This window comes from Corylus avellana, chromosome 6 (genome assembly GCF_965113065.1).
Source record: "Corylus avellana chromosome 6, dhCorAvel1.hap1.2, whole genome shotgun sequence".
Taxonomy (NCBI): Eukaryota; Viridiplantae; Streptophyta; class Magnoliopsida; order Fagales; family Betulaceae; genus Corylus; species Corylus avellana.
This window is the reverse complement of record NC_142495.1, coordinates 6,687,631-6,712,713: the sequence shown is the minus strand read 5'-3', so window position 1 is coordinate 6,712,713 and position 25,083 is coordinate 6,687,631. Positions and strand designations below refer to the sequence as shown.

Genomic DNA, 25,083 nt, shown 5'->3' with positions numbered 1-25,083 from the left:
CTTGGCGCATCGGCTAGGGAAAGTAGCTTAAAGAAGCAGCAGAGCAGAAAGAAAACCTAGCAGAGCGCACCATAAGAAGGAGAAAAAGGAAAAGCCAAAAAAAAAAAAAAAAAAAAAAAAAAATTAAACACAGAGCACGTAGAGAGGTTGTTTGCACGCGTGAGGTTCATAAGAAAAAAGAAAAAAGGAGAGCAGAATAGGAGGCGTTGATAGACCGTGGAATCGAAAGGAATCACACACAAAGTGCGTGGTTTAGGGTGGTTGTTGTTGTTGTTGCTGCTGCTGCTGTACCTCTTTAACCCTTAAACCCTTTTTGCGTGTTTCGTACGGTCTATCCACCCCCTTCTCTCTGCTCTCTGCTCTCTGTGTCTCTGTCTCTGTCTTTCTCTTCCTGCCCTGTTCTCAAAAAGGAGTCTTCTTTCAGGGGTGTTCGTTTTTTTTTTTTTTTTGTTTGTTGGTTTTGTTTTCCTTCCTGTCTGTTACTTTGGATTTCCTTTTTTGTTTTTGTTTTTTTTTTTTTTTTATATTTACACAAAATTGCTCAGTGTTTGTGCTTTTTCTTAGTGCTATTTTTATAGGAAAATATAGATAGAGATAATAATTATAGTGCAATGGAGAATGAGGCTAGGGTTCCAGGAAGCGTTGGGGGGGAGCTGACACCCGCGTCATCGGCGGACGATGTGAGGCCGTCTTACTGGCTTGATGCCTGCGAGGACATACCCTGCGACCTCGTGGATTTCGACACTTGTCCTGTTCCCAACTCTGTCGACAACGTTGGAAATCAGGACGGCCTTGTCAGCGATTTCTTCGGTGGAATCGATCACATACTTGAGAGCATCAAGAACGGTGGCGGCGTCCCTCTACCTCAGCTCCTTGATTCTAATTCCGCCGTCAATGGCGGGGATACGTGGTTCCAGGGCGACCCATCTGAGGGCTCATTTCCGCCGTCCGATGGCATCCACAAAGAGATTACCGAAAAGAAAGTGGTGCCGCTGGTGGGGGATAATTCCTCAAGGGAAAATGGAATGCAAAAGGTTGAGAAGCGGGGTAGTGCGGATGGGGAAGAGAGGTCTAGTAAAAGGGCTAGGATTGGTAACTTCAAGAAGGAGAGGTGTTACTCGAGCAGAGTGCAGAATCACCCCAAGGATTGGGAAAGATGTTTGAGTAGGAAGAGGGGTCGAGATTGGGATGAGATTGATAGGAGGGATAGGGATAATGGTAGGAGAAGAGAACATTACAGTAGTAATAGGAGGGATGGTAGAGATAGGGAATGGAGGGACAGAGAGGCAAAGGGTTATTGGGAGAGGGATAGGTCGGGTTCTGGTGACATGGTTTTCCGCTTAGGTGCTTGGGAAGCCGACCGTAACAAAGACGCCAACAAGGCGGCCAATGAAAAAATCCAGGAATCTGATGCGAGGGCGGAGAGGAAATCCGAGGAGGAACCAAAAGAAAAAATTCCCCAAGAACATGCTAGACAGTATCAATTGGATGTTCTTGAACAGGCAAAGAAGAAAAACACAATAGCCTTTCTTGAAACTGGGGCTGGGAAGACACTCATTGCTGTTCTTCTCATGAAAAGTGTTTCCAATGATTTACAAAGGCTGAATATGAAAATGCTTGCCGTGTTTTTAGTTCCTAAAGTGCCGCTAGTCTATCAGGTAGTCTATTTTGGAGACTGATGATGTTCTGTTTTGCAACTAAACCATGATGGTGTCTATCCGTTACGAAATGAGTTAATGTCATTGGTTATGCTTTGTTTCAGCAAGCAGAAGTTATTCGCGAGCGGACTGGTTTCCAAGTGGGCCATTATTGTGGTGAAATGGGTCAAGATTTCTGGGATGCTCGAAGATGGCAGCGTGAGTTCGAAGCAAAACAGGTGAGGTTTCTGATTTTGGTGAGATATGATTCACATATATTATTTTAAACTTCCTTATGTTCGAATTAGTTTTTAGCTTCAATTATTGAAAGGTGATTTGCAGGCTCCTATTTACTAAAATAAATCTTTTGGAACTGCTGTTTTCTAGTGGTAATGATTGAGCAAAAGCAATCTTTGCCAGATACAGGGGAAAGGTTATAGTTCCCTTATTTTAGAAAACTAGCAAAGTATGCACACTAAAGATGAAAGTTGTTGATTAAAAAACTATTCTTTAAATGCCTATAGATTAATTTAATGTTAGGAAAATTTCTTTCATCACAATACCTTTAAGACACAGTGTAAATTGCATTGTTGTGCTATTGTAGAATACTAGCAGTCTAGGTGTGCATAGCATATGCAAAAATAAAAAGGGTTTTTAGTAAAGATTTAGTTTAGCTATCTTTTTTTCTGTCTTCTAATTTAGATACCTTTTTTTTCAGTGTTTCTGTTGTACAACCAGGGTTTGCCTTTCAAGAGAATCTCTTAAGACAAAATTACTTTATATGCCTGCATAAAATTATTGCCATGCAAATGAGATTAATTGTGATGCTCTTAGAAATAGGATTGGATCAAGATTGTGAAATCAACAGCCCAAATTAAGAGTAAATGATTGGGGTCCTGTTAAAAGTAAATTTATTTGTTTTTCCCCGGGGGGATTAGAGAGTTGTTTGTAATCTGGTATGCCTTGTGTCAACCATAAAACTGTTATATTTTTCAACAGTACCTGTTGTAGGTTCAATACGATGTCTTGCTGCCTTGTTTTCTGCCGTTACAATAAGGTTATTCCTGGAAGGATAGTTCCCATTGTTTTTTTTTTTTTCTTTCAAATATTGTTCATCTCTCCTCACGTTCCACTACCAGCAATTTTCAGTATACAAACATGATAACCTAATCATCACCAACTCACCATCATAAAAATTTCACTCAAGTTTAATGTTGAAAATGTCTGTGATAATTATCTGGCAGATATTCTTTTTTTGGCAATTCTCTTGTATATTCCCATATTCTAGAGTTGTGCCTTTTTTTTTTTTTTTTTTTTAAATATTTTTTTATTGAATTATTACTTTATCAACAATTACAATGATAATAATACTCATAATAATAATGTGGCAGCTAATTATATGATTTTTGATCTAACACAAGAACACTTTAAAAAAGACATCAAAAAATATATTTTGCTAAATTTGAGCTGGCATTGTTTTGGTGGAAAAGCAAGTAGAAGTAATTAAAAAAGTAATTAAAGTAAGGATAAATGTGATACGGAAATGTAATACAGGAGAACTCATTGGTTATGGGAGGGTCTGTGGTGGATGCAGTCTTTCCAAGGGAAGCAGTCCTTCATCTCTTTAGGCTCTCAAGGTCCAGAGAGGGAGGGGGGATAGTAGTGATCTTTGGTTCTCTAAATTGCTTCCCTATTTTGTGGCTAGAAATTCTTCCGAGACTAATGTTACCTTCAGATAGTGAACCTGGTTCTCTTCTCCAAGTGTTGAGTGGTGTTTTCTCTCTGATTATTCTTTATGTAATATATGATGGTCTTTGGAGAGTGATGGCTTTATTCACTTCTAGTTTCTTTTTATCACCTGTTTAAAGTTTAAGTTTCCCATGTTCCGGTCTCTGCTGATTGATTTGTATGGCCAAAGTTTCCCCTAGAGTAAGGGATTTGGCATATCCAGTGTTGTACCGTGGGATGAATACCAATGAGAAGTTACAATCTATAATGTTTTGTAAAGCTCTTAGCTTGAATAACTGTATGTTGAACCAAAAAAAAAAAAAAAAAAAAAAAAAAGAACAGGCAATTGATCATATGCTCATGCATTAGACTTTTGCTTGGTCATTGTAGATGTAGATGCATTTCCTTTTGGAGGCATGTAATGATACTTGATGGAAATATAATTCATCATGCCACAATAGCCTTTGGGGTCTTTGTCAGGGAGATAAGGGTAAGCTTCAAGGGGTTGGACAATTCATGCCATCTCATTCATGATATATTTGAAAGAAATGATCAGAAGTATTAAGATATTGTTCTTCGTTTGGCATTGCTCATTCTTCTCCTCTTACCTTATGGTCTCCTTTAGGGAGCGCTTTAAAATGGATCATTGTGGTAGGTGTGGTAGGTTTGAATTTAATATGTTTTTGTCAACATCAACTAGCAGAGGTCTTGAGCTCTTGCTGACTGTCTCATTTTAGGAGTTTAAAGTTGAATTTTGTTTACTAGTTTCTTGGAAATCCATGTTAGGTAGGAATTGATAAGCTTTAGAGATCATAGATGAAGTATGGCCTTAGATTTTTCCAAGCCTAAAGGTGGGAAACTGTATTTGTTGCTGACATAGCTCCTAAATATTTATTTGTAAATTCATGGAATTAATAAGCTCCTTAATATTTTATTTGTAAATTCATGGAATTAATAAGCTCCTAAATATTTTATTTGTGTCCCCAAGAGGTAGCTCAATCGGCTGAGACCACGCTTAATGAAGCGGAGGTCACTAGTTCGAATCCCCCTCCTCCCTCCTTGTGGAGACATGTCAAAATATAAATATTTTATTTGTAAATTCATGGAATTAATAAGCTCCTAAATATTTTTGTTGTGAAAAATTCTTGGGAATTAATAAGTTGTGGAAACAGTTGAATCTTTCTTATGCTGTATGCTTTGCAGTCTCAACAAATTGTGTTCTATGTTTTAGCATAATTTTGAATTATGAGGTGATCATGCTACAATGCAGGGTTGCGCCCCTCTATGCTTTCTAATGAGATTGAATTGCTTTTAAAAAAAAATGCTAATACCATGCTTGGAAACCCATAAATTGGCCAAAATGAATTGTATTGGAATCCATTTAGCCCAATTCACGTCTTTGGTACCAATATGAATTGAATTGAATTCAAGTTGTGTGTTGGAACCAAAATGAATTAAAGTCAAATTCGATTCATATGTTTAGATTTCTCTGCTTGCCTGATGAATTGAATTAGAATTCATGTGAATTGACTATCAATGGACCAAATCATTTCAAATTTGATTCGATTCCTAATTCATTTCTTGTCATGTAAGAATCTTTTAACCAAATACCAAAAATATCTCTGTTTATCTTTTTCCATCCCCATGACTTGTAAAAAAAATTATTTTTCCATCCCCACATACTACATACCAACACTAACACATGTTCCCTTTTACACTCTCTCTCTCTCTCAATTTTTGTAAGAACATAAGTATGAATGATTACACTTTTCTTCAACTTGTGTTTGATTTTTAGAAACTTGGTTAGAAACATGTAGTGGCGATAGTAAGGGGAATTTTATTATGTTAAAGTGATCCAAACCTAGGGGAGTGCTCTAGTGAGATCATAATAAAACATGTTGGAATACCACTCTACTCAAAAGCTTAATCCTTGGTTTGGGCCTAATTATTTTAGTCATTCACACTTGTATATCTTTCTTATGAGGAAATTAACTTTTCTACACTTGTACGTGTATACTCAACAATCGCCCTCTTATTTGTGAGTCTATCATCACATCGTTACTCTCTCCATTGCATGGACACATCGTTATATTCCCTTTTGAATGGAAGCTTTATCAATCTTATGGGCCATCTCTAGGATGACTTGTGTGGGCTATGTGGGTTTTATCCATGACATGCATCTTTTGTCCTTGCTTCAATTGCGAATGGGACCCACAATTCATGCATGTGCACCATTCCGCTTCAATTGCGAAAGGAACCACTATCACCCACCATATACATGTGCACCGTCTTTGCTTCAACTGCCAAAGGAATCACTATCTTACAATCATCCACAATGCTGCAACCATCGTCTTTGATATCCTTGTTAGGGAGATTAACACCATGGAGAGTGTTCTAGTAAGACCATTATACAACATATTTGAGCACTACTTAACCCAAAAGCTTAAACTTATGGTTTTAGGTCCAATTATATTATATTAATCACTCTCACATATGACATCTTTCTAATATATGTCTTAATCTTTCTATTCTCATACGTGTATGGTCAATAATCTCTCTTTCATGTATAAGACTATAAGTCTATCACCACATTGCTACCTTCCCCTTGAACAAAAGCTTTATTAATCTTATAGATTGTCCATAGGCATAGGATTACTTGTGCAGGTTATGTGGGCTTTATCCATGCCGTGGACCTTCGTCACCGCTCAAAGTGCGAAAGGCACTGTTATCATTCACCATATTGCACTCCGTTACTAGCTCTGGTACCACTTGTTAGGGAGATTGATGCTTTTGGAGAATTTTTAGTGAGACCATAATATAATATGTTGGAACACTACTTAACCCAAAAGCTTAAACCTATGTTTTAACACAATTATATTATATTAACCACTACACCTATGATATTTTTGTAGCTTTTCTATACTCACATGTGTATGCTCAACATATTCAATGCAATTCATCTTATGTTTCCCCCCACCCGAATACTAAATTTGATTTCTATTTGAAATCGTGCATATTCAAAAAAAAAAAAAAAAAAAAAAAATTTATATCAACCCAATTCGTTTCTAATTCTAATTCTTCATCTTAAGCGAAGTGTATTGAATTTGATTTCTGAATCATTTCATCTAAATTAATTGACTTAACTCAAATTTAATTCATTCATGAATTGGTTCAAATTTAGTTCGTTTCATCGGCTGTCCTTCACCTCTAACTGAGCATTTGTGGTTTTACTGCAAAATTGGCTTTGTTAGCATGCCAATACGTATTCACATGTTTTCATATTAAAAGTTCACTATGATCTTGTCATTGCTGTGATTGATGTCTCAAATCTGTCTCTGTTCTTGTTATGATGGGCTCTTATGGAATTTGGATAAAATGTCCAAGGCATTTTGGTTCCTCATTGAAAGGTTACTGCATCCAAAACTGAAGGTTCTGTGATTGTGATTGATTCTGTCATTATTATTGGTCTTGTTATTCATCAAGAAAATTATTATTGGTCTTGTCACCTGGGTGTTGCCTGCTTATACACCTATTCACCCAATTGTTTCCTCTCACTGCAGGTTTTAGTGATGACAGCTCAAATTCTGTTGAACATTCTAAGGCACAGCATAATAAAAATGGAAGCGATAAATCTCCTTATTCTAGATGAGTGTCATCATGCAGTGAAGAAACATCCATATTCTTTAGTGATGTCTGAGTTCTATCACACGACACCCAAGGATAAGAGACCAATTGTATTTGGAATGACTGCTTCTCCTGTTAACTTAAAGGGTAATTGTGACAATAAGGTTCTCTTGTCCTACTATTTTTCTCTTTTCAAGCTGTTAATTATCTTAGAAGAAGCATCTTATCAATAAAGTTTTGTAGGTAGTCACAATTTCCTTTTTATTGCGTAAGTCTGCCACAACATGTTGCTCATGATTATGTTCTACTCAGGCGTTTCCAGCCAAGTTGATTGTGCGATAAAGATTCGTAATCTGGAAAGTAAACTAGATTCGATAGTTTGTACCATTAAAGACCGTAAAGAGCTGGAGAAACACGTACCAATGCCCTCAGAAGTTGTGGTGGAGTATGACAAAGCAGCCAGCTTATGGTCACTTCATGAGCAGATAAAGCAAATGGAAGCTGAAGTTGAAGAAGCTGCAAAATCTAGCTCTAGAAGAAGTAAGTGGCAGTTCATGGGAGCAAGAGATGCCGGGGCCAAGGAGGAGCTGCGCCAAGTCTATGGTGTTTCTGAAAGGACAGAAAGTGATGGGGCTGCTAATTTAATTCAAAAGCTGAGGGCTATAAATTATGCACTAGGTGAACTGGGTCAGTGGTGCGCTTACAAGGTACCAATTTGTTCCAATTCTATTGTTTACTTGCATTTTCCCTGCTCAACTGTTTCATATCCATTCTTTCACAGGTTGCACAATCTTTTTTGACTGCTTTACAAAATGATGAGAGGGCAAATTACCAACTTGATGTCAAGTTTCAAGAATCCTACCTGAACAAAATCGTATCTCTCATACAATGTCAATTATCTGAGGGGGCTGCTTCTGACAAGGATACAAAAGTTGCAGACACAGAAAGTGATGTGGCTCAGGATGGGACTGAAGCTGATGAGATTGAGGAGGGAGAGCTTCCTGACAGTCATGGTGAGTATGGTTGTTGACTCTTGGTGATTACGTAGAATAGACATTCTAGATGTTGTGCAGCTCATACTGATCCCCACATATGTTGAGTTATACAAATCCTGGTGAGTATGGTTGTTGACTCTTGGTGATTACATAGAATAGACATTCTAGATGTTGTGCAGCTCATACTGATCCCCACATATGTTGAGTTATACAAATCCCGCCACCCAAGAGAAAAAGAGAAATGATATAATCATTTCACAAATTTTGGTATAGGGCATATCAGAAGATGGCAAAACTAATGAATTTGGTTATATTAAATCCTGGATGGCTGGATTATTGTAGTTAAATTGTTGAAGTAATTTGTGATTGAAATATATTTGGGGTCCTATTTTATGCATGGAGAGCATTTAAGGACATGTTAAGCTCATCTAGGTGAGCCTTAAATGTATGCCGGGTCATCCAAGTGACTGACCACCATCAACCATATGTGTCAGGCTGTTTCATTTCTCTTCTTGGTTGCATGAATTTCTGATTTGTCAGATGTTTACAATGGTAAATATACTGATATTTCTTCTAACCTGTTCTTCTTGCAGTTGTATCTGGTGGGGAGCATGTGGATGTGATAATAGGAGCTGCTGTTGCTGATGGAAAAGTGACGCCAAAAGTGCAGTCACTGATTAAAATACTTCTCAACTATCAGAACACAGAAGATTTTCGTGCAATCATTTTTGTTGAGCGAGTTGTGTCTGCTTTAGTTCTTCCTAAGGTTGAGATGTTAATAGATGGTTTTGTGTTCTTGTTTGTTAATTCAGTTTCTCAAGTTCCTCAAGAGTATATTGTTATCTTCTGCCAAGCATGCAGGTTTTTACAGAGCTTCCCTCTCTAAGTTTTATTAAATGTGCAAGCTTGATAGGTCACAACAATAGTCATGAAATGCGGACATGCCAAATGCAGGACACAATTGCCAAATTCCGGGATGGACGTGTATGTTTTGAATCCCATGCTTGCTGACTCATTTTGCATAAAAATTGAATTCTTTCATGATTGGATATTCAAGCATCTCATCCATTCTTGCACTTGTTTTCTAGGTGACCTTGTTAGTTGCCACTAGTGTTGCTGAGGAAGGACTTGATATTCGGCAATGCAATGTTGTTATTCGCTTTGACCTTGCAAAAACTGTCTTGGCATACATTCAGTCTAGGGGCCGGGCTAGAAAACCTGGGTCTGATTACCTCCTGATGGTTGAGAGGTACTTGTGTGTTTTTTTTTAATAAAAAAATCTTTTCAATGTTAGCATAGTCCAGCAAAAAAAAACAAAAATAGCGGGTTTAAAAAAAATCCAAATCTGTGTTTTCTCTTGGTAATCTTGTTCACTTTCTACTTGTGTTGGGTTAGGTTCAGTGTTGGTCTTAATTCTAATTGTGGTATCTGTTTATGATCTTTCAAATGTTAGTGGATTTGAAAGTGTGTAAATTTTTGTATTATCTAGGGGGAATTTGTCACATGAAGCATTCTTAAGGAATGCCAGGAATAGTGAGGAGACCTTGCGGAAAGAAGCAATAGAGAGAACTGACCTTAGTCATCTTAAAGATGTTTCAAGATTAATTTCAGCGGATACCTCTCCGGGTACTGTGTACCAGGTGGAGTCAACTGGTGCGGTTGTAAGCTTAAATTCTGCTGTTGGCCTCATCCATTTCTACTGCTCTCAACTACCCAGTGACAGGTGTTTTGCTTGTGCTCTAAGATTGATATTTACATGCTACATGTTTACCAAGACATTTAGATTTGCTAGTAAGATCGATTTTTTGCTCAATTTCCTTGTATCTGTTATCCAGGTATTCAATACTTCGTCCTGAGTTTATCATGGAGAGGCATGAAAAGTCAGGGGGTCCCACTGAATATTCATGCAAGCTTCAACTGCCTTGTAATGCACCATTTGAGAAACTTGAGGGTCCCATCTGTAGTTCAATGCGCCTTGCACAGCAGGCATGCTATCAGTTTGTCATGATCATTTTAGCTTTTTGTGAGTCATTTTAATAAGAGAAATGCTTGGCTTCATTAAGAAAAAGTCCATCTTTTGGCCATTTTAATTCTAGGTAGCATGACTCATTTTCCATAAATCTATTAATTTATTGTTTAAAATCTATTAATTTTAAAATGGGCCATGCCACCTAGTATTAAAATGGCCAAAGTATGGACTTTTTAATGAAGCCAAGCATTTCTCTTTTAAGAAAGATGGCTTATTTATCTCTCTATCGTGCAGGCTGTTTGTTTGGCTGCTTGCAAGAAGCTCCATGAGATGGGAGCATTTACGGACATGCTCTTGCCAGACAAGGGAAGTGGGGAAGAAAGAGAAAAAGTTGACCAGAATGATGAAGGAGATCCACTCCCTGGGACTGCTAGGCATAGAGAGTTCTATCCTGAAGGCGTGGCTGATATTCTTAAGGTTTGTTTAATAATGCATGTCACATGGCAGTGTAAATATTTTGTTTTTGTTGTAAAGAAAAGTTTAAATGAAAATGTTTGTGACCCGACAGTTTTTATTGTAGAAGACTTGCTACTGAAAACACCTAAGCACATATATATATTTTAATTTTTTTTTATTATTATTTTTTTATGTTAAGTAATAATCCCATCTTATTAAAAGCGATAACCCCCACTAATTGTGAAAAAAACAGACCCCCACTAATTGTTGGCCCTCAAACTGGCAGAAGGTCATTTACGTTTGGCATATACAGTTGGTATTGCAGCCTCCTTTAGTTTGGGCTTAGAATTTTGCATGTTAACAGCAACGTGACAGCTACTTAATGGATTTGGTTCTAAATTTTCATGGTTTTCTTGTTCTTTTTTCTTCTTCTATGTGTTTTCTCTTGTATACTTCCTAAGCACTTGGGGGCGCCTTACGCTTTTAATGATATCTCAATTATATATATATATATATATATATATATATATATATATATATATATAAGAATACTGGAATTTATCCCTGAATTGCACTTTTAGTGTGTAGGGTGTTTATGAAAAAAAAAAAAAAAAAATGAACTATGTGTTTTCTCTTGTATACTTCCTGTGCACTTGGGGGCGCCTTACGCTTTTAATGATATATATATATATATATATATATATATAAGAATACTGGAATTTATCCCTGAATTGCCCTTTTAGTGTGTAGGGTGTTTACAAAAAAAAAAAAAAAAAAAAAAAAATGAAGCAAGAAAAGATGAACACAACGTGATCTGAACCTATATTTGCTATATGTTAGTACTTCGGTTTAGGAGACATATATCCAAATATTCCTTTTTTGCTTTGATAAGTGTAACACCCCAGTTCCATATTAGGAAGATGAGAAGAAGCCTACAAAGAGTGGGTGATTTATAAAGATAGTTAGTGCTAAGTCCCACATTGCTTAGTTACTAGGTGAAACTGAGCTTTATAATAAATTATAGGAAAGCTCCAAATTAACTAGTCATTTTGGAGTAATAGCGCAGATGTGGTTAGCGCTTTTTTCCTTGGTCGTTACAAGTGGTATTAGAGCCACCTAGTAACGCTAGGTCATGTGGTACTGGAGCACTGCTTGACATGGCCCTGACAAGGACGTCAGGAATTTAAGAGGGGGAGTTTGTAACACCCCAGTCCCATATTGGGAAGATGAGAAGAAGCCTACATAGAGTGGGTGGTTTAAGTCCCACATTGCCTAGTTACTAGGTGAAACTGGGCTTTATAATAAGAACACCATATTTATAAAAAATATGAAGAAAGGAAGATAAGGAAAAAGTATGTGATAACTAAGAGAGTGACATATACATAATTTGGAAATATATGTATTTCGTCAAAGCTTGATTTCATGTCATTTAACGTAACACATAAATTGTTATGATTATAAGTTGCTGGTTACCAAGGGGCAGAAAGACAAACCATGTAGCATTTTGAAACTTGTTATAATAGCCTTAATTTTGTACTACAAACGAGAATGTCTTTGATGCATGGCTAATTGATCTATTTAGTTTCAAATTCCAAGTTCTAAATATATAGTGTTTAACTGTCATTAGCAAAGTATTTTTCAACTTCAAAAGGTTATATGTAGTTGATTCCCTTTTAATTAAATAGAAGATCTAGAAAAAAAATTATCTTTTCCCAGAGAGGAAAAATTGTTGAGAATCAAGATCATTAGGCACAATAGATTTAGCAACTAAATTATATGCACAATGTGTCTTCGGAGGAATGAAGTGATTATATGAATTTTTTTTTTTAATAAGTAATAGAAATATCCATAAAAGCGCAAAGCACAACCTAGGTACACAGGAAGTGAAGTGATTATATGAATTAAAAGCCATTTATAATGTATTTGGTGAAACTGCGGTGGTGCTTTAACTTGAAGTTGTTGCAAGTACTGCTTTGTATTGTACTCTGTGTGGTTCAATACATCTAAGGAAATTGTGCTTGTGTTGGATACATCTTATTCCACATATGATGTATTTAATTATACCAACAACTATATTTGAGGTTTCTTTTTCTGTAATTGTTGTCTTTTAAATGCATACTTGCGTAACGTTCTCTGTCTTTTCAGGGAGAATGGATTTTATCTGGAAGAGATGTTTGCAATGACTCAGAAGTGCTTCATCTTTATGTGTATGCTGTTAAATGTGTAAATATTGGCTCTTCAAAAGATCCGTTCTTGACTCAAGTTTCAGATTTTGCATTACTTTTTGGCAATGAGCTGGATGCAGAGGTATTTTACTTTCAGCTGTCATTTTTTATGGTAAATCAATTTTAGGTTCACTAACCCCATTTACTGGCATTAGGTGTTATCGATGTCGATGGATCTATTTGTCGCTCGAACCATGAGTACAAAGGCATCTCTTGTCTTCAGGGGGTTAATGGATATCACTGAAAGTCAGGTTGATCAATTAATTACTGTTTGAGTTTGTTTGTTTAGACCTGTCTTGACTTTTTATTTGTCCGCTACTGATGCTATTCCTACTTTGAATTGTTTGCAGTTGGCCTCCCTTAAGAGTTTTCATGTAAGATTGATGAGCATTGTACTGGACGTGGATGTTGAACCTTCCACTACTCCTTGGGATCCTACAAAGGCATATTTGTTTGTCCCCGTGGTTGGCGATAAATCTTTAGATCCTATGAGAGAAATTGACTGGGATCTGATTGAAAATATTATTAATACAGATGCATGGAACAATCCCCTTCAGAAAGCTCGACCAGATGTCTATCTTGGCACAAATGAGAGGACACTGGGTGGAGACAGAAGGGAGTATGGGTTTGGGAAATTGCGTAATGGGATGGCTTTTGGACAAAAATCTCATCCCACCTATGGAATCAGAGGAGCCGTGGCACAGTTTGATGTTGTGAAAGCTTCTGGACTGGTTCCTAATCGGGATGGTATGGAATTGCAAGAGCATGTGGATTTGACCAAAGGTAAACTGATGTTGGCTGATACTTGTATGAGTGCGGAAGATTTGGTAGGCAGAATTGTCACAGCTGTTCACTCGGGTAAGAGGTTTTATGTGGACTCAGTACGCTATGATATGACTGCGGAGAATTCTTTCCCGAGGAAAGAAGGATATCTTGGTCCTCTGGAGTACAGCTCATATGCTGATTACTACAAGCAAAAGTAAGATACAAATTTAAAGCTCAAATTGTCTGCCCAGTTTTAGTTCCTTCCATCTTGTTTGAAAAAAGAAAGAAAGAAATCCTTCCTTCCCTCTCATCCCTAATGTCCAGAAATTTCCTGATTATAATTTATCAACCGACTAGCCACATTGCACCTCAGTTGTTGTGCCTGAAGAAGAGGAAAGCTAACCTTAATCTGTGAAGGATATAATTGACTACTGTCGGTTGTAAGTGTGGGGGGCTTTAATATGTTCCGCACATGTCTCATTGACAATAGTTTATGAATCCTTACAGATTGGAGAAGCTTTCCTTTTCTTCTTGCACAACAAAAGGTGCATTTGGCTATTGGGTTTTCTTTAACTAGGTATGGAGTTGAGTTGATCTATAAGCAACAACCATTGATAAGAGGACGGGGTGTCTCATATTGCAAGAATCTCCTGTCCCCTCGGTTTGAACACAAGGAAGGTATGCTCTCCTTTTTGCCCTTTGGTTGCTAAAGATATTTGCTGCTTGATGCGCTTATGGAGCTTGTTATATCTGTGTAGCACCTGAAGATGAAACTGAAGAGAATCTTGACAAAACATACTATGTGTTTCTTCCTGCTGAGCTGTGCTTAGTACACCCACTTCCTGGATCAGTTGTTCGTGGTGCCCAGAGACTGCCCTCTGTAATGAGGAGGGTTGAAAGCATGCTGCTTGCAATTCAGCTCAAAGATAAAATAAACTATACTGTCCCTGCTTCGAAGGTATTTTCTGATCTCAAGTATTTGAATTTAAATGCTTATCAACTGCTTCTCAACTGATAGCTGCTTCCTATTTCACAGATCTTGGAAGCCTTGACTGCTGCTTCATGCCAAGAGACTTTCTGTTATGAACGGGCAGAGCTTCTGGGAGATGCTTACCTGAAATGGGTGGTTAGTCGATTTCTTTTTCTTAAATACCCCCAGAAACATGAGGGTCAGCTTACTAGGATGAGACAACAAATGGTGAGTAACATGGTGTTATATCACTATGCTTTGAGTAAAGGACTTCAATCATATATCCAAGCAGATCGCTTTGCTCCATCTCGATGGGCTGCTCCTGGGGTACAGCCTGTCTTTGATGAGGATACCAAGGATGGAGAATCATCCTTTTTTGATCAGGACGGGTCACGTGCTGAGACTGAACATGGGATGGATCTGTGCAGTGATGGATATGAAAATGATGAAATGGAGGATGGTGAGCTTGAGAGTGACTCGAGTTCATATAGAGTTCTCTCCAGCAAGACGCTCGCAGATGTTGTTGAAGCACTTATTGGAGTTTATTATGTTGAAGGTGGGAAGCATGCTGCGAATCATCTCATGAAATGGATTGGCATTCAGGTAGAGTTTGATGCGGATGAGATAGAGTGCATAACAAGGCCATCGAATGTTCCGGACAGCATACTTAGAAGTGTAAACTTTGATGCCTTAGAAGGAGCTTTGAACATCAAGTTTAATGACAGGGGCCTGTTGGTGGAAGCTATTACTCATGCTTCACGACCATCTTCTGGAGTATCCTGCTATCAGCGTCTGGAGTTTGTTGGTGATGCTGTCTTAGATCATCTCATAACAAAGCATTTGTTTTTCACGTACACTGATCTGCCCCCAGGGCGCTTGACTGACCTGCGAGCTGCTGCTGTAAACAATGAAAATTTTGCTCGTGTTGCTGTCAAACACAGTCTCCACTTGCACCTTCGGCATGGGTCAAGTGCCCTTGATAAGCAGGTTTTTTTATTTCGTCATTCCCCTTCAAATTCATTAATACTTGAAAGGGGGTTGCATGGCCTTGCTGCAACTTGCTTTTATGGCATATGTATGACATGGTGTTTTTGGCTTCTGTTTGCAGATTCGGGACTTTGTGAAAGAAGTTCATGATGAATTGTCAAAACCCGGGTTCAACTCGTTTGGTTTGGGTGACTGCAAAGCTCCAAAAGTTCTTGGTGACATTGTTGAATCCATTGCTGGTGCCATTTTTCTTGACAGCGAACGTGATACTTCAGCTGTTTGGACGGTTAGTTTCAGTAAAGGGACATAGTTTTCTATCTTTCTTTCTTCTTTCTTGATCCTTTCCTTTCGGGAGTGGGATGTTAAGAACTGATATAAGAAATCTCTCATCTTCGCAATCTGTGTCGCTAGGTGTTTCAACCTCTCTTGCAACCAATGGTTACCCCAGAGACACTCCCAATGCATCCTGTGCGGGAGCTGCAAGAACGATGTCAGCAACAGGCGGAAGGCTTGGAATACAAGGCAAGTCGAAATGGCAATTTTGCTACTGTTGAAGTCTTTATTGATGGCGTCCAGATAGGAATTGCTCAGAATCCGCAAAAGAAGATGGCACAGAAACTAGCTGCTAGAAATGCACTCGCTGCATTGAAAGAGAAGGAAACAGCTGAAGCCAAGGAGAAAGGTGATGAAAATGGGAAGAAAAAGAAGAATGGGAACCAAACTTTTACTAGGCAAACATTGAATGATATCTGCCTGCGTAGAAATTGGCCTATGCCATCCTATCGGTAATGAAGTGATAAATAGTTTTTCTACTTTTTGCCCATTTTGAAGATGCATTAGTAAACGTGATTGCTGATGATGAGAGCTCAATACTTTTTTTGTGCATTTGCATTTGCAGGTGTGTGAGCGAGGGTGGCCCTGCACATGCGAAGCGGTTTACATTTGCTGTAAGGGTGAATACTACGGACAAAGGAGCCACAGATGAATGTGTGGGAGAGCCTATGCCTAGTGTCAAAAAGGCCAAGGATTCTGCCGCTGCTCTTCTCTTGGAACTTCTAAATAAATTATACTCATAACGGCCATTTTTGCAGTTCAAATTATCATGCCTAATCATTGGTTTTTGACTGGGGGCAGGCTGTTTTCAAGTGGCAATATCTGCCTTTTTGTTCACTGTATTCATTTAAATCAATATTAAGTCCTATGAAGTTCTAACCAAGTTCTATGAAGCTGGAGAAAATGTCTACTTCGTTTCTATTTGTGCATAGGGGTGAGTAAATTGCTAAATGCCCGATTGGCCGGATTGAGAATTAGTCGGCAATGGGATTGGAACATTCAACTCTACCGGGTTAAGGAATTAGTGGTGGGTGTCCGAAATTTGACCAATACCGACTCAACTAATGTCCTCTTAAATATGAGTAATGCTATATACTTTCTTTTTATTTCCTCAAAACTAATGTGAATTTTTAAAATCAACTTTGAGGAGATCAAAGAATAATACATCAACACATGTAATATGGCCAATACGGGTATGACCACTTTCTTTGGGGGTGGTCCGGGTGAACATTACTAAAGGGCTCTTAATCATTACGAACATTATCCCTTGTGGGTCAAGAGCAAGTGGCTCTTTGACCGAAGTAAAGTGGCTTTTTGGGGAATTGAAAAAATACATTATATTTCTCTTTATTAATTATTTTGATCATTTCTAATAAATAAGCTTTCAATCATTTTAGTATTAATCTCTTCATAAAATAATTTATAAAATTTAATACCTCTAGCATTTCTCTTTAGAATTTAGTACCCGAGTAATGTAGTAAAATTCCATATCAGTAAGGAATTTATCTGCACCAATTGTGATTGAATAATGAAAAGTACCACGCAGAATTTTATCCTAAGTTTCCTCTATTACGAAATTATTTCCACACGAAAATAAATTTAGTATTATATGAAAGAAGATACAGGCAGGAGAGATGAAATTCGTCATGTTGTTAAAGCCATGAATTCAAACAATTCTCAACAAGAATCTAGGATTCTGAATAAATTGCAATTCCAATTTAAGCATATCATGCAAATATTCCCATATCTTTTTTCCTCAACTAGGTTCATCAAATAAAAAAGAATAAAAATATCCAAATTATGATAAGTAAAAAATGGAGTCTCTCATAACATCTTCAGATAACTGAAAAAAGGACTTATTCTAGTCGATGGAATACAGCTCGGTGCCTATCGCCTCAAGGTGTGCAGAATGTACTCAGCATAAAGGTGCCTGCAATTTAAAATACAAACTTCAGTTGGTGAAATCATGAAAAACTTTTGTAGCAATCATATTATGCGGAGGAGAAAACTGACAGACATGGTTATATGATTTGTTTAGGATACTAATGTCCAGTTCTTTACTGAAAATTCGTGTCCTAGAGATCTCGAAAATTAGATCTGAGCTAAAAAAAATTATGGTCATCTGAGATAGGCTTACATCGAGTACTGGATGGCGTCAACAGCACTTGTTGAAGGTAAAAAGTCGTTGACTGCAACCTCTTTGTTCTCATTCTTCTTGTCTGTAAAATATGTCAAGAAACCTCTCTAATTATAAATAAGCCTCAAATAAACTAAAGAATCTAAATTTGGGCAATAAATCTCAGATGTAAAGGTTTAAAAACTGTACATTCTTCAAAGAAGCGGCGGATCTCAGAAAGACGATGAGGAGCGAGCTCTTTGATGTCAGTATAGTGCTTATACTCTGGATCATCAGCGCACACTGCAATGATCTTATCATCTTTTTCTCCCTATAATTGAAAGTACAAAGTAGTCATTAGCAAACTAATAAAAAGAAGTGACAAATGTTCTATTTGCTTTAGCGCTTTAAAATAGTACCTGGTCAATCATAGGCATAAGTCCTATGGCCCTCGCTCGGAGAAAGCAACCTGTAAGGACGGGCTCCTATTCAAGTCACTGGCTTAGTTTAGGATTTATGAATGGTCTTGTTAACATGAAGCTCAAACATGCAAACAGTCTAAAATTATAGGAATTTACCCCTTATATTAACGAATCTCTGTCAATAGTCTAGTTAGTAGTACGAAACATTGCAGAATGAATTGGAATTTTGTAGACTCAATAACAAAGTTGTAAGTAAAGAAATTATGATATGAGAATGATCCAAGAAACATGTCACTTTGGCATTATGTTTATCAGGACACAAAAGAATTGAAAAACAAGATTTTTACTGAATTAATGGATATTAAACAATAACAAATTACCTGCATGAGAATTAAAACATCAAGTGGATCGTTGTCTTCACACAATGTACGAGGGATGAAACCATAGTTATGAGGGTAGACCACTGATGAATACAAAATCCGATCAACCTGAGCAATTTATTCCGACAGTAAGAACAATCATGATGGTAAAAATCTAAGCAAAGCACAAAGTAACAAATTGGAAGGACCAAGACTCTTCCAAAGTACAACTCAAGAAACCTTCCAAAAATTTTATAGTCCTCATCCAGCTGAACCGCACCCCATTAAATGGTGGTTGCGTCTCATAGGGTGTATACTGTCTACGATTGTGGGTAATTAGACTGGATTGGACTCGAAACATTTTGAAGAGAATGTGAACCTTTTCTAGTTAAAGTATTCTTCAGAAAGAACATGCTTTGCACTGGCACTTAAAGCTTCATTTTCAGAGTGCTTGTGGTTCGTACCTTAATCAGTCCTGTTTTCTTGTCAAGTTCATATTTGACCTTACTTCCCTTTGTAATCTCAACCACCTGTACCATTCCAATAAGCAATTCAACAAACAGATACTTCTGAAATTTTTCTTGAAGAAATATAATTCCACTTGGAAGTTGAACATTGTTGCTGGGAAAGAGAAACTGCTGGAAATTTGAGAGAGGCTGAAAAAAGTTGGCCGCTGCCATATGGAGTCCAATTAAAGTTAAGAATAATTTGACAGGAAAAGGTTAGGGTTGGTGGCCACAAATTAACCTGCACCACTGGTTTGTACAATGTGATAAAAAGGAATGCAAGATTGTATGAGAAAAATCATAAAGACAGGGAGTCTACTTTGATAATTCTAATTGGAGAAGTTGTATTTGCAACCTGGGACAAAGTTGGAGACTCGGCAAAGAAAGAAAATTTGCATGCTAGTTGGGCGTCAACACACACATATATTTGGTAAGATGGTGCTTGATATATTCTATTGTATGTCCCCTCAAAAAAATGTTCAAAGTTCATATCTTCTACTATATTCCTCTTTCCACATAAAAAAAGAAAAAAATAAAAAAAGATGGAAGATGTGGTTGTTTTATCTATGTAGTACAAGTACTGCAGAAAAATTAGGTTGTTGAAAATCAAGGGCTCAATGTGTATATTCCTTTCAATTTTAGCTCTAAAGATATGTATTCTGTTTCACATGATAAAGTTGAGTTCAAAACATACACAGTTGAAGATATTGGGTGCTCCAGGTCCTGCAGACAAGATTATTTGCAACAGAATCAGTATTTTAAGTTTAAGTTTAAGTTTTTATATGAACGCTAAATGTGGCGTGTTTATAGGTACCAATCTCAAGATCATGCCACGGATGTGCAGCAACTGATCTCCTTGACAGAGATGAAAGGATCCTCTCATTCAACCGGGGAGCTTGACGTTGAGTATGGGTTTCTTGAACTTCTTTTCCATCTGCTTCGTTACTCATCTACAACAAGATACATAAAAAGTATCACATGACAATCTTTATAAAATAAGTGACTCTGTTTGTCAATTCAAATCCTTATATCAGTTGCAAGAGATAGCAAGTGCCAGAATTTATTTTGTAATCTTATATTGAGTAGCCAACTACATACACATCTCAATGAGGCCTTGCTCAAATGATGGAGAGTTGAAGACCCATTAGATGCTTACGTAATTTATAAACACACACACAAAGAAAAGATGTCTAGGAGTAAGGGAAGGCATGGTCTGAAATACCCAGATAAGATAGCGTATAAAAAGAGAGAGATAACGAAAACGTATGCATTAAATATATCAGACGAGTTGATGCTGGGCCACAGCCATAATCAACATCAACATCAATATCCAATCGAACCCTTAATACCCAAGTGATTGAATTCAGTACACAAGAAATCTAAGAACGTGAAACAATTGGCATTGACTTTTTTCTACAAAACAATCCACCATGTTTATGTTTACGCATGATGCGATAAGAAAAAACAGGAGTGTAAAAACTAAGCCTTAAGAAGTTAAGATGAATCACGATTCCCACTTCCCAGTGCAAGATATGACAATATTCCAATATGATTATATGAATAAGAGTAGGCACATAAACCTTATGAAGGTGATCTGGGTAAAGCACAAATATGCGAACTAAGAAAAAGACCCAAAGCTTTTATTGCAACGGTAAAGTGAAAACAGTGCAACCATACCTCGGATTGTCGTTGGTCAGCGCTAGAAATATGACTTGGAAGAGGGCGGAGAGAGAATATGGACGGGGCGGAGATCTTAAACGTGCATTTTATAGTGAGAGCGAGAGGCACTGCCTCCGTGCCTCGTGTCTGTTTGCGAGAGTAGTCAGCCGACCCCTAGGATCCCCAGCAATAGCTGGGGAATTGCTGTAGGGTTTTTTTTTTTTTTAATCTGGACCGTTGGATGAAATCCAATGATCTAAATCTCGCCACGTGTCCCATTAAAAAATATAAAAAATATTATATATATTTTAAAAAATAAATATAAAATCAAATATGAAAAAATTAATTTAATAATATCGGGTCAATGGGACACGTGGCGAGATTTAGACCATTGGATTTCATCCAACGGTCCAGATTAACAAAAAAACCCTCTAACAATTCTGGGGATCCTGATCCCTCCTCCGCCTGCTTCACTTTTATTTTCAAAGTTGGTTAATTTTTAGGCGAAAATGTCGAAATCTCCACCTATTGCTTCAAATTTTTATTCCAAAGTATTAATATGTTTTTGAAAAGTGTTATTTTAATGAAAATACATACTAAAGGTTATATATCAGTACATTACTAAACATATACTTTTTTTTTTTTTTAAGTATACCGAACATGTACTTAATGAAAAGTATAAAAGATTCTCAAAAAAAAATATATATATATATATATAAAAGAAAAAAAATAGCAAGAAGAAAACTTGAATTCTGATTATCAAAATATTAATAAGAAACTCTGATATTGTTGATGTGATACTTATTATATTTCAATACAAATAAAACTCATAAAGTTCTAACTACCTAAAAAAAAAATACCGAATAAAATAAACAAAATATTTTCTCTTCTTTATAATACAAAATAAAACACATATTTCACTCAATATTTAATGCAATTCGCGGGTGATTTTTTCATTGTATTAATTATATTTGATATCCACATAGAAGCACATTTGTAATATATATATATATATATATATATATATATATATATATATATAGCAACCGTCTAAATTTCAATTAATGGAAAAGAAAGAAAAAATAAAAATAAAAAAAGAGTACATTAAAAAAATTCTTGAACATTCTCAATCAATGTAAATTTGCTTAAGAGACTTGTCATTTCTCATGTATTGAAGATTGGCTCATGTTTTGAAACCTTTTATGCTCATGTTTTGAAACTTCTTATTCTTCAAATTCCTGTGTTGAGTATCTCGCTTTCATTTGCAAATCAATTTGATCGGCATGTCATCATCATCTGATTTTACATCTTCAACAAGTGAAGAAAAAGGCATTGAAGAATGTTGAGTGAAGATTTGTCGTCTTCTATTTCCTGTAATTATTGAATTTAATTAGAAGATGCATCAAATTATGTAGGAAAATATTGTGTAGATATAAAGGGAAAAAAAAACATATAATGAAATGTTAACTTCTCGATCTTAACTTATTGTGAAACATGCGGTCCAAAGATTCTTGTAACAGTATAATTCTCCAATTTTTTTTCAAATTATAATCATTAAGTCGCAATAATTGGAATACATATTCACTGGAAACTATAGTTTCGATTTCTCTTCACAAGATATTGTCGTCCAAGTACTGTAAAAATAGAAAGGAAAAAAAAAACATAATGTTATAAGAGATTAGAATATGTTTTTTTTTTTTTTTTACTTTATTTTGTAATAGTACTATATTTTGCAAAAAGAGGTTAAAGTCAAGTGGAATGTAAATTCCTATGTTAGCTCGTTGTATAGGGCAAGCAAAAAGGCACAACAAAAAAATTTATGGTAAGTTGGATGAGCAATGTTATCAGTTATGAGACTATTGTGCAATGGTTAGGAAGACCAATGTGGACAGTTGTTTGATTCTGATAGTTGATAGACCAATGCCCTTGGTCTCATGCAGGTTTCAGAGGTTGTACTTATTATTTGCAACAATAAAAACTGATTTTTTACAAGAGTGTAGGCCTGTGATAGGTATCGATGCATGCTTCTTAAAGGGTATGTACAAGGGCCAGTTAATGGTTGCTGTTGGGAGGGGTGCCAACAACAATATGTGTCCAATATCCATTGCGGTTGTAGAAGCGGAGACAAAGGATAGTTGGACTTGGTTCTTGGAGACACTTGTGGCGGATCTTGGCCCAGCACCAGCACAAAGGTAGACTTTCATATCTGATCGACAAAAGGTAAGCATAATCCTATTTTTTATTTTACATTTAACTAACTTTCATATAGGACACTTGTATCAATTAAAGTCTGACATATTTTCTCTTATCATATGTGAGGACCTAGTATCAAGCCTCCAACAGATTTATCCTACAGCTGAGTATCGTACATGTGTGAGACACTTGTATGCAAATTTTAGAACTGATGGTCATCAAGGGATACTACTGAAGGACCTGCTTTGGACTGTTGCCTCATCTTATACTCACAGAGATTTCTATAATGCGATGGAGGAGATGAAGAAAATCAGTGAGCCTGCCTACAATTATCTTGTAAAGATTGAACCCAGTACTTGGTGTAAGGGATGGTTCAACACCATGGCGAAGTCTAACCTGGTACACAACAACTGCAGTGAATGTTTTAACTTATGGATCTTAAAGTACCGTCACTTGACAACACTGTCAATGTTGGAAGGGATTATAAATAAGTTAATGAGGAGGTATGTCAGGAAAATGGAGTTGATTGTTGCAATGCAAGGATGTTTAGAGCAAAAAATAATGGCAAAGTTGGAAAAGGAAGATGATGGTGCCATCAATTGTTGGTGCACATATGCCGACAATGGCATTTTTGAGGCCGAATGTCTTGGCAAACGGTTTGTAGTCAATGTGGAAGGCAGAACATGTGGGTGTAGGAAATGAAATGTCACTGGTATACCATGCAATCATGCCATCTCAGCCATACCATGGTTGCAATCCAGTAGACTTTCTTAGTGACTACTATAGCAAGGAGAAGTACTTGAAGACATATCAACTCATCATCTATCTTGTGCCCAGTGAAAAGCAATGGCCTAGGAGCAATCAACTTACTATTGAACCACCAATAGTCAAGGGTAGCTCCTGGGAGACCTAGAAAGATAAAACAGAGAGGGGTTGAGGAGCTAAGAAATCCTAACACAATGAGGAAGGGGGGCAACAAGAACCAGTGTGGGCAATGTAAGAAATGAGGTCATAACAAAAGAACATGCTCTGTAAGGCAAAGGCAAGATGAAAGAAGAGAACAACAATGAGATTACTACAGATCCACTGCAGGAATTGATTGGAATCTTGATATGGTAAGTTGGAACTAAACTCTTGTCAATGTTTTGTTAAATTGTGTTAGTTTAAATTTTTTAATTTAAGTCCTTCATTGTTAATTTTTTATTATGTTATTTTGTAGTTGGATGACTCATCCAATGCTGCATCAGTCAGTGAAAGTAAAAGACAAAGGGGGGTAAAACAACTAGTACTAGAAGAAAAAGATAGAGAGGAGTTAAAGCAACCAATATTGGTATTGGACATGACAGGGCCGGCTCAACATATTTTGGGGCCTTAGGCAAAACTTTGAAATTGGGCCTAAATTTTTTATTTTTTTTTAAGTAACAAATTTTTATTTTTTTTTTTAAATTCAATTTTTTTTTTTTAAAGTAACATATATATATATATATATATATATATATATATATATATATATATATAATATTTGTGACAATAGATTTATATACATCAATAACATTTTCATTATCTTCTAATTCTTTTTGATGAGTTTCTTGTTCATTTATGAGTTTTTCATCTAAATTATCCTCAATAGTTTGTTTATTGCTAATAACAAATTTATTTAGAGCTCCTCTTTGAGATTCAATCAATTTGTCTACTTTTTTTTTTTTTTTTTTTTTTTTTCCATATGCATATTTTCTAGTAGACATGCTTAATTAAAAATACTAACAAATTAAACAAACACGATTTATCAAAAAAAAATTATGACTATAATAAAATAAATGACAAAAATAGAACAATAAAACCTGATTTGGCAAAGGAATTATGAAGCAGTTCTTGGAGATAGGACAAGAGACTTAGTCACTCAGAGTCGGAGATGAAGAGAAAATGATGAGATAGGCAAAGAAGAAAAACTCAGAAAAGAGCAAGTAAAGAGGAGAGGTAAAGTGGCAAATATAGAGACTGATATTTAAAATGCCCATGGTTGACAGCAGTTTATATTTTTGGCTCTTGGCTTTCCCTAGATGGCTAAATAATAAATAGAAAATAAATGGTAATATTTTATTTCTAACGTTTATATTTTCTCATCAAAAACAAAAAATT

At 36.4% G+C, this 25,083-nt stretch overlaps 2 protein-coding genes across 2 annotated transcripts; one reads left to right on the top strand and one right to left on the bottom strand.

The window, feature by feature from the left end:
• Nucleotides 1–450: 450 nt before the first annotated feature.
• On the top strand, nt 451–16,608 carry DCL1 (dicer-like 1). Its single transcript, XM_059603422.2, has 20 exons — nt 451–1,658; nt 1,763–1,876; nt 6,926–7,136; nt 7,302–7,696; nt 7,771–8,002; nt 8,578–8,750; nt 8,846–8,968; nt 9,073–9,233; nt 9,474–9,707; nt 9,820–9,970; nt 10,248–10,430; nt 12,555–12,716; nt 12,790–12,885; nt 12,985–13,613; nt 13,977–14,077; nt 14,158–14,357; nt 14,436–15,356; nt 15,478–15,642; nt 15,768–16,141; nt 16,255–16,608. Exons 1-20 carry the CDS (start codon nt 612–614, stop codon nt 16,430–16,432), a joined length of 5,850 nt encoding a protein of 1,949 aa, XP_059459405.1. The 5' UTR covers nt 451–611; the 3' UTR covers nt 16,433–16,608.
• Nucleotides 16,609–17,454: 846 nt separating this feature from the next.
• On the bottom strand, nt 17,455–20,924 carry LOC132186717 (soluble inorganic pyrophosphatase 1). Its single transcript, XM_059600737.2, has 9 exons — nt 20,770–20,924; nt 19,907–20,042; nt 19,787–19,815; nt 19,051–19,116; nt 18,608–18,715; nt 18,225–18,290; nt 18,016–18,136; nt 17,827–17,908; nt 17,455–17,619 (listed from the first exon to the last, which is right to left on the bottom strand). Exons 2-9 carry the CDS (start codon nt 20,040–20,042, stop codon nt 17,577–17,579), a joined length of 651 nt encoding a protein of 216 aa, XP_059456720.2. The 5' UTR covers nt 20,770–20,924; the 3' UTR covers nt 17,455–17,576.
• Between the last annotated feature and the right edge of the window lie 4,159 nt (nt 20,925–25,083).

Bases quoted from the DNA above. Each gene is read 5' to 3' on its own strand.
- DCL1 (XM_059603422.2), top strand. From the start codon at position 612: ATGGAGAATGAGGCTAGGGTTCCAGGAAGCGTTGGGGGGGAGCTGACA. The intron at 8,003-8,577 runs GTGAGTATGGTT...TTCTTCTTGCAG, and splicing joins AGAGCTTCCTGACAGTCATG to TTGTATCTGGTGGGGAGCAT. The intron at 8,969-9,072 runs GTATGTTTTGAA...CTTGTTTTCTAG, and splicing joins CCAAATTCCGGGATGGACGT to GTGACCTTGTTAGTTGCCAC.
- LOC132186717 (XM_059600737.2), bottom strand. From the start codon at position 20,042: ATGAGTAACGAAGCAGATGGAAAAGAAGTTCAAGAAACCCATACTCAA. The intron at 19,816-19,906 runs GTACCTATAAAC...TCTTGTCTGCAG, and splicing joins GTGGCATGATCTTGAGATTG to GACCTGGAGCACCCAATATC. The intron at 18,137-18,224 runs GTACTATTTTAA...TTTCAATTATAG, and splicing joins TTATGCCTATGATTGACCAG to GGAGAAAAAGATGATAAGAT.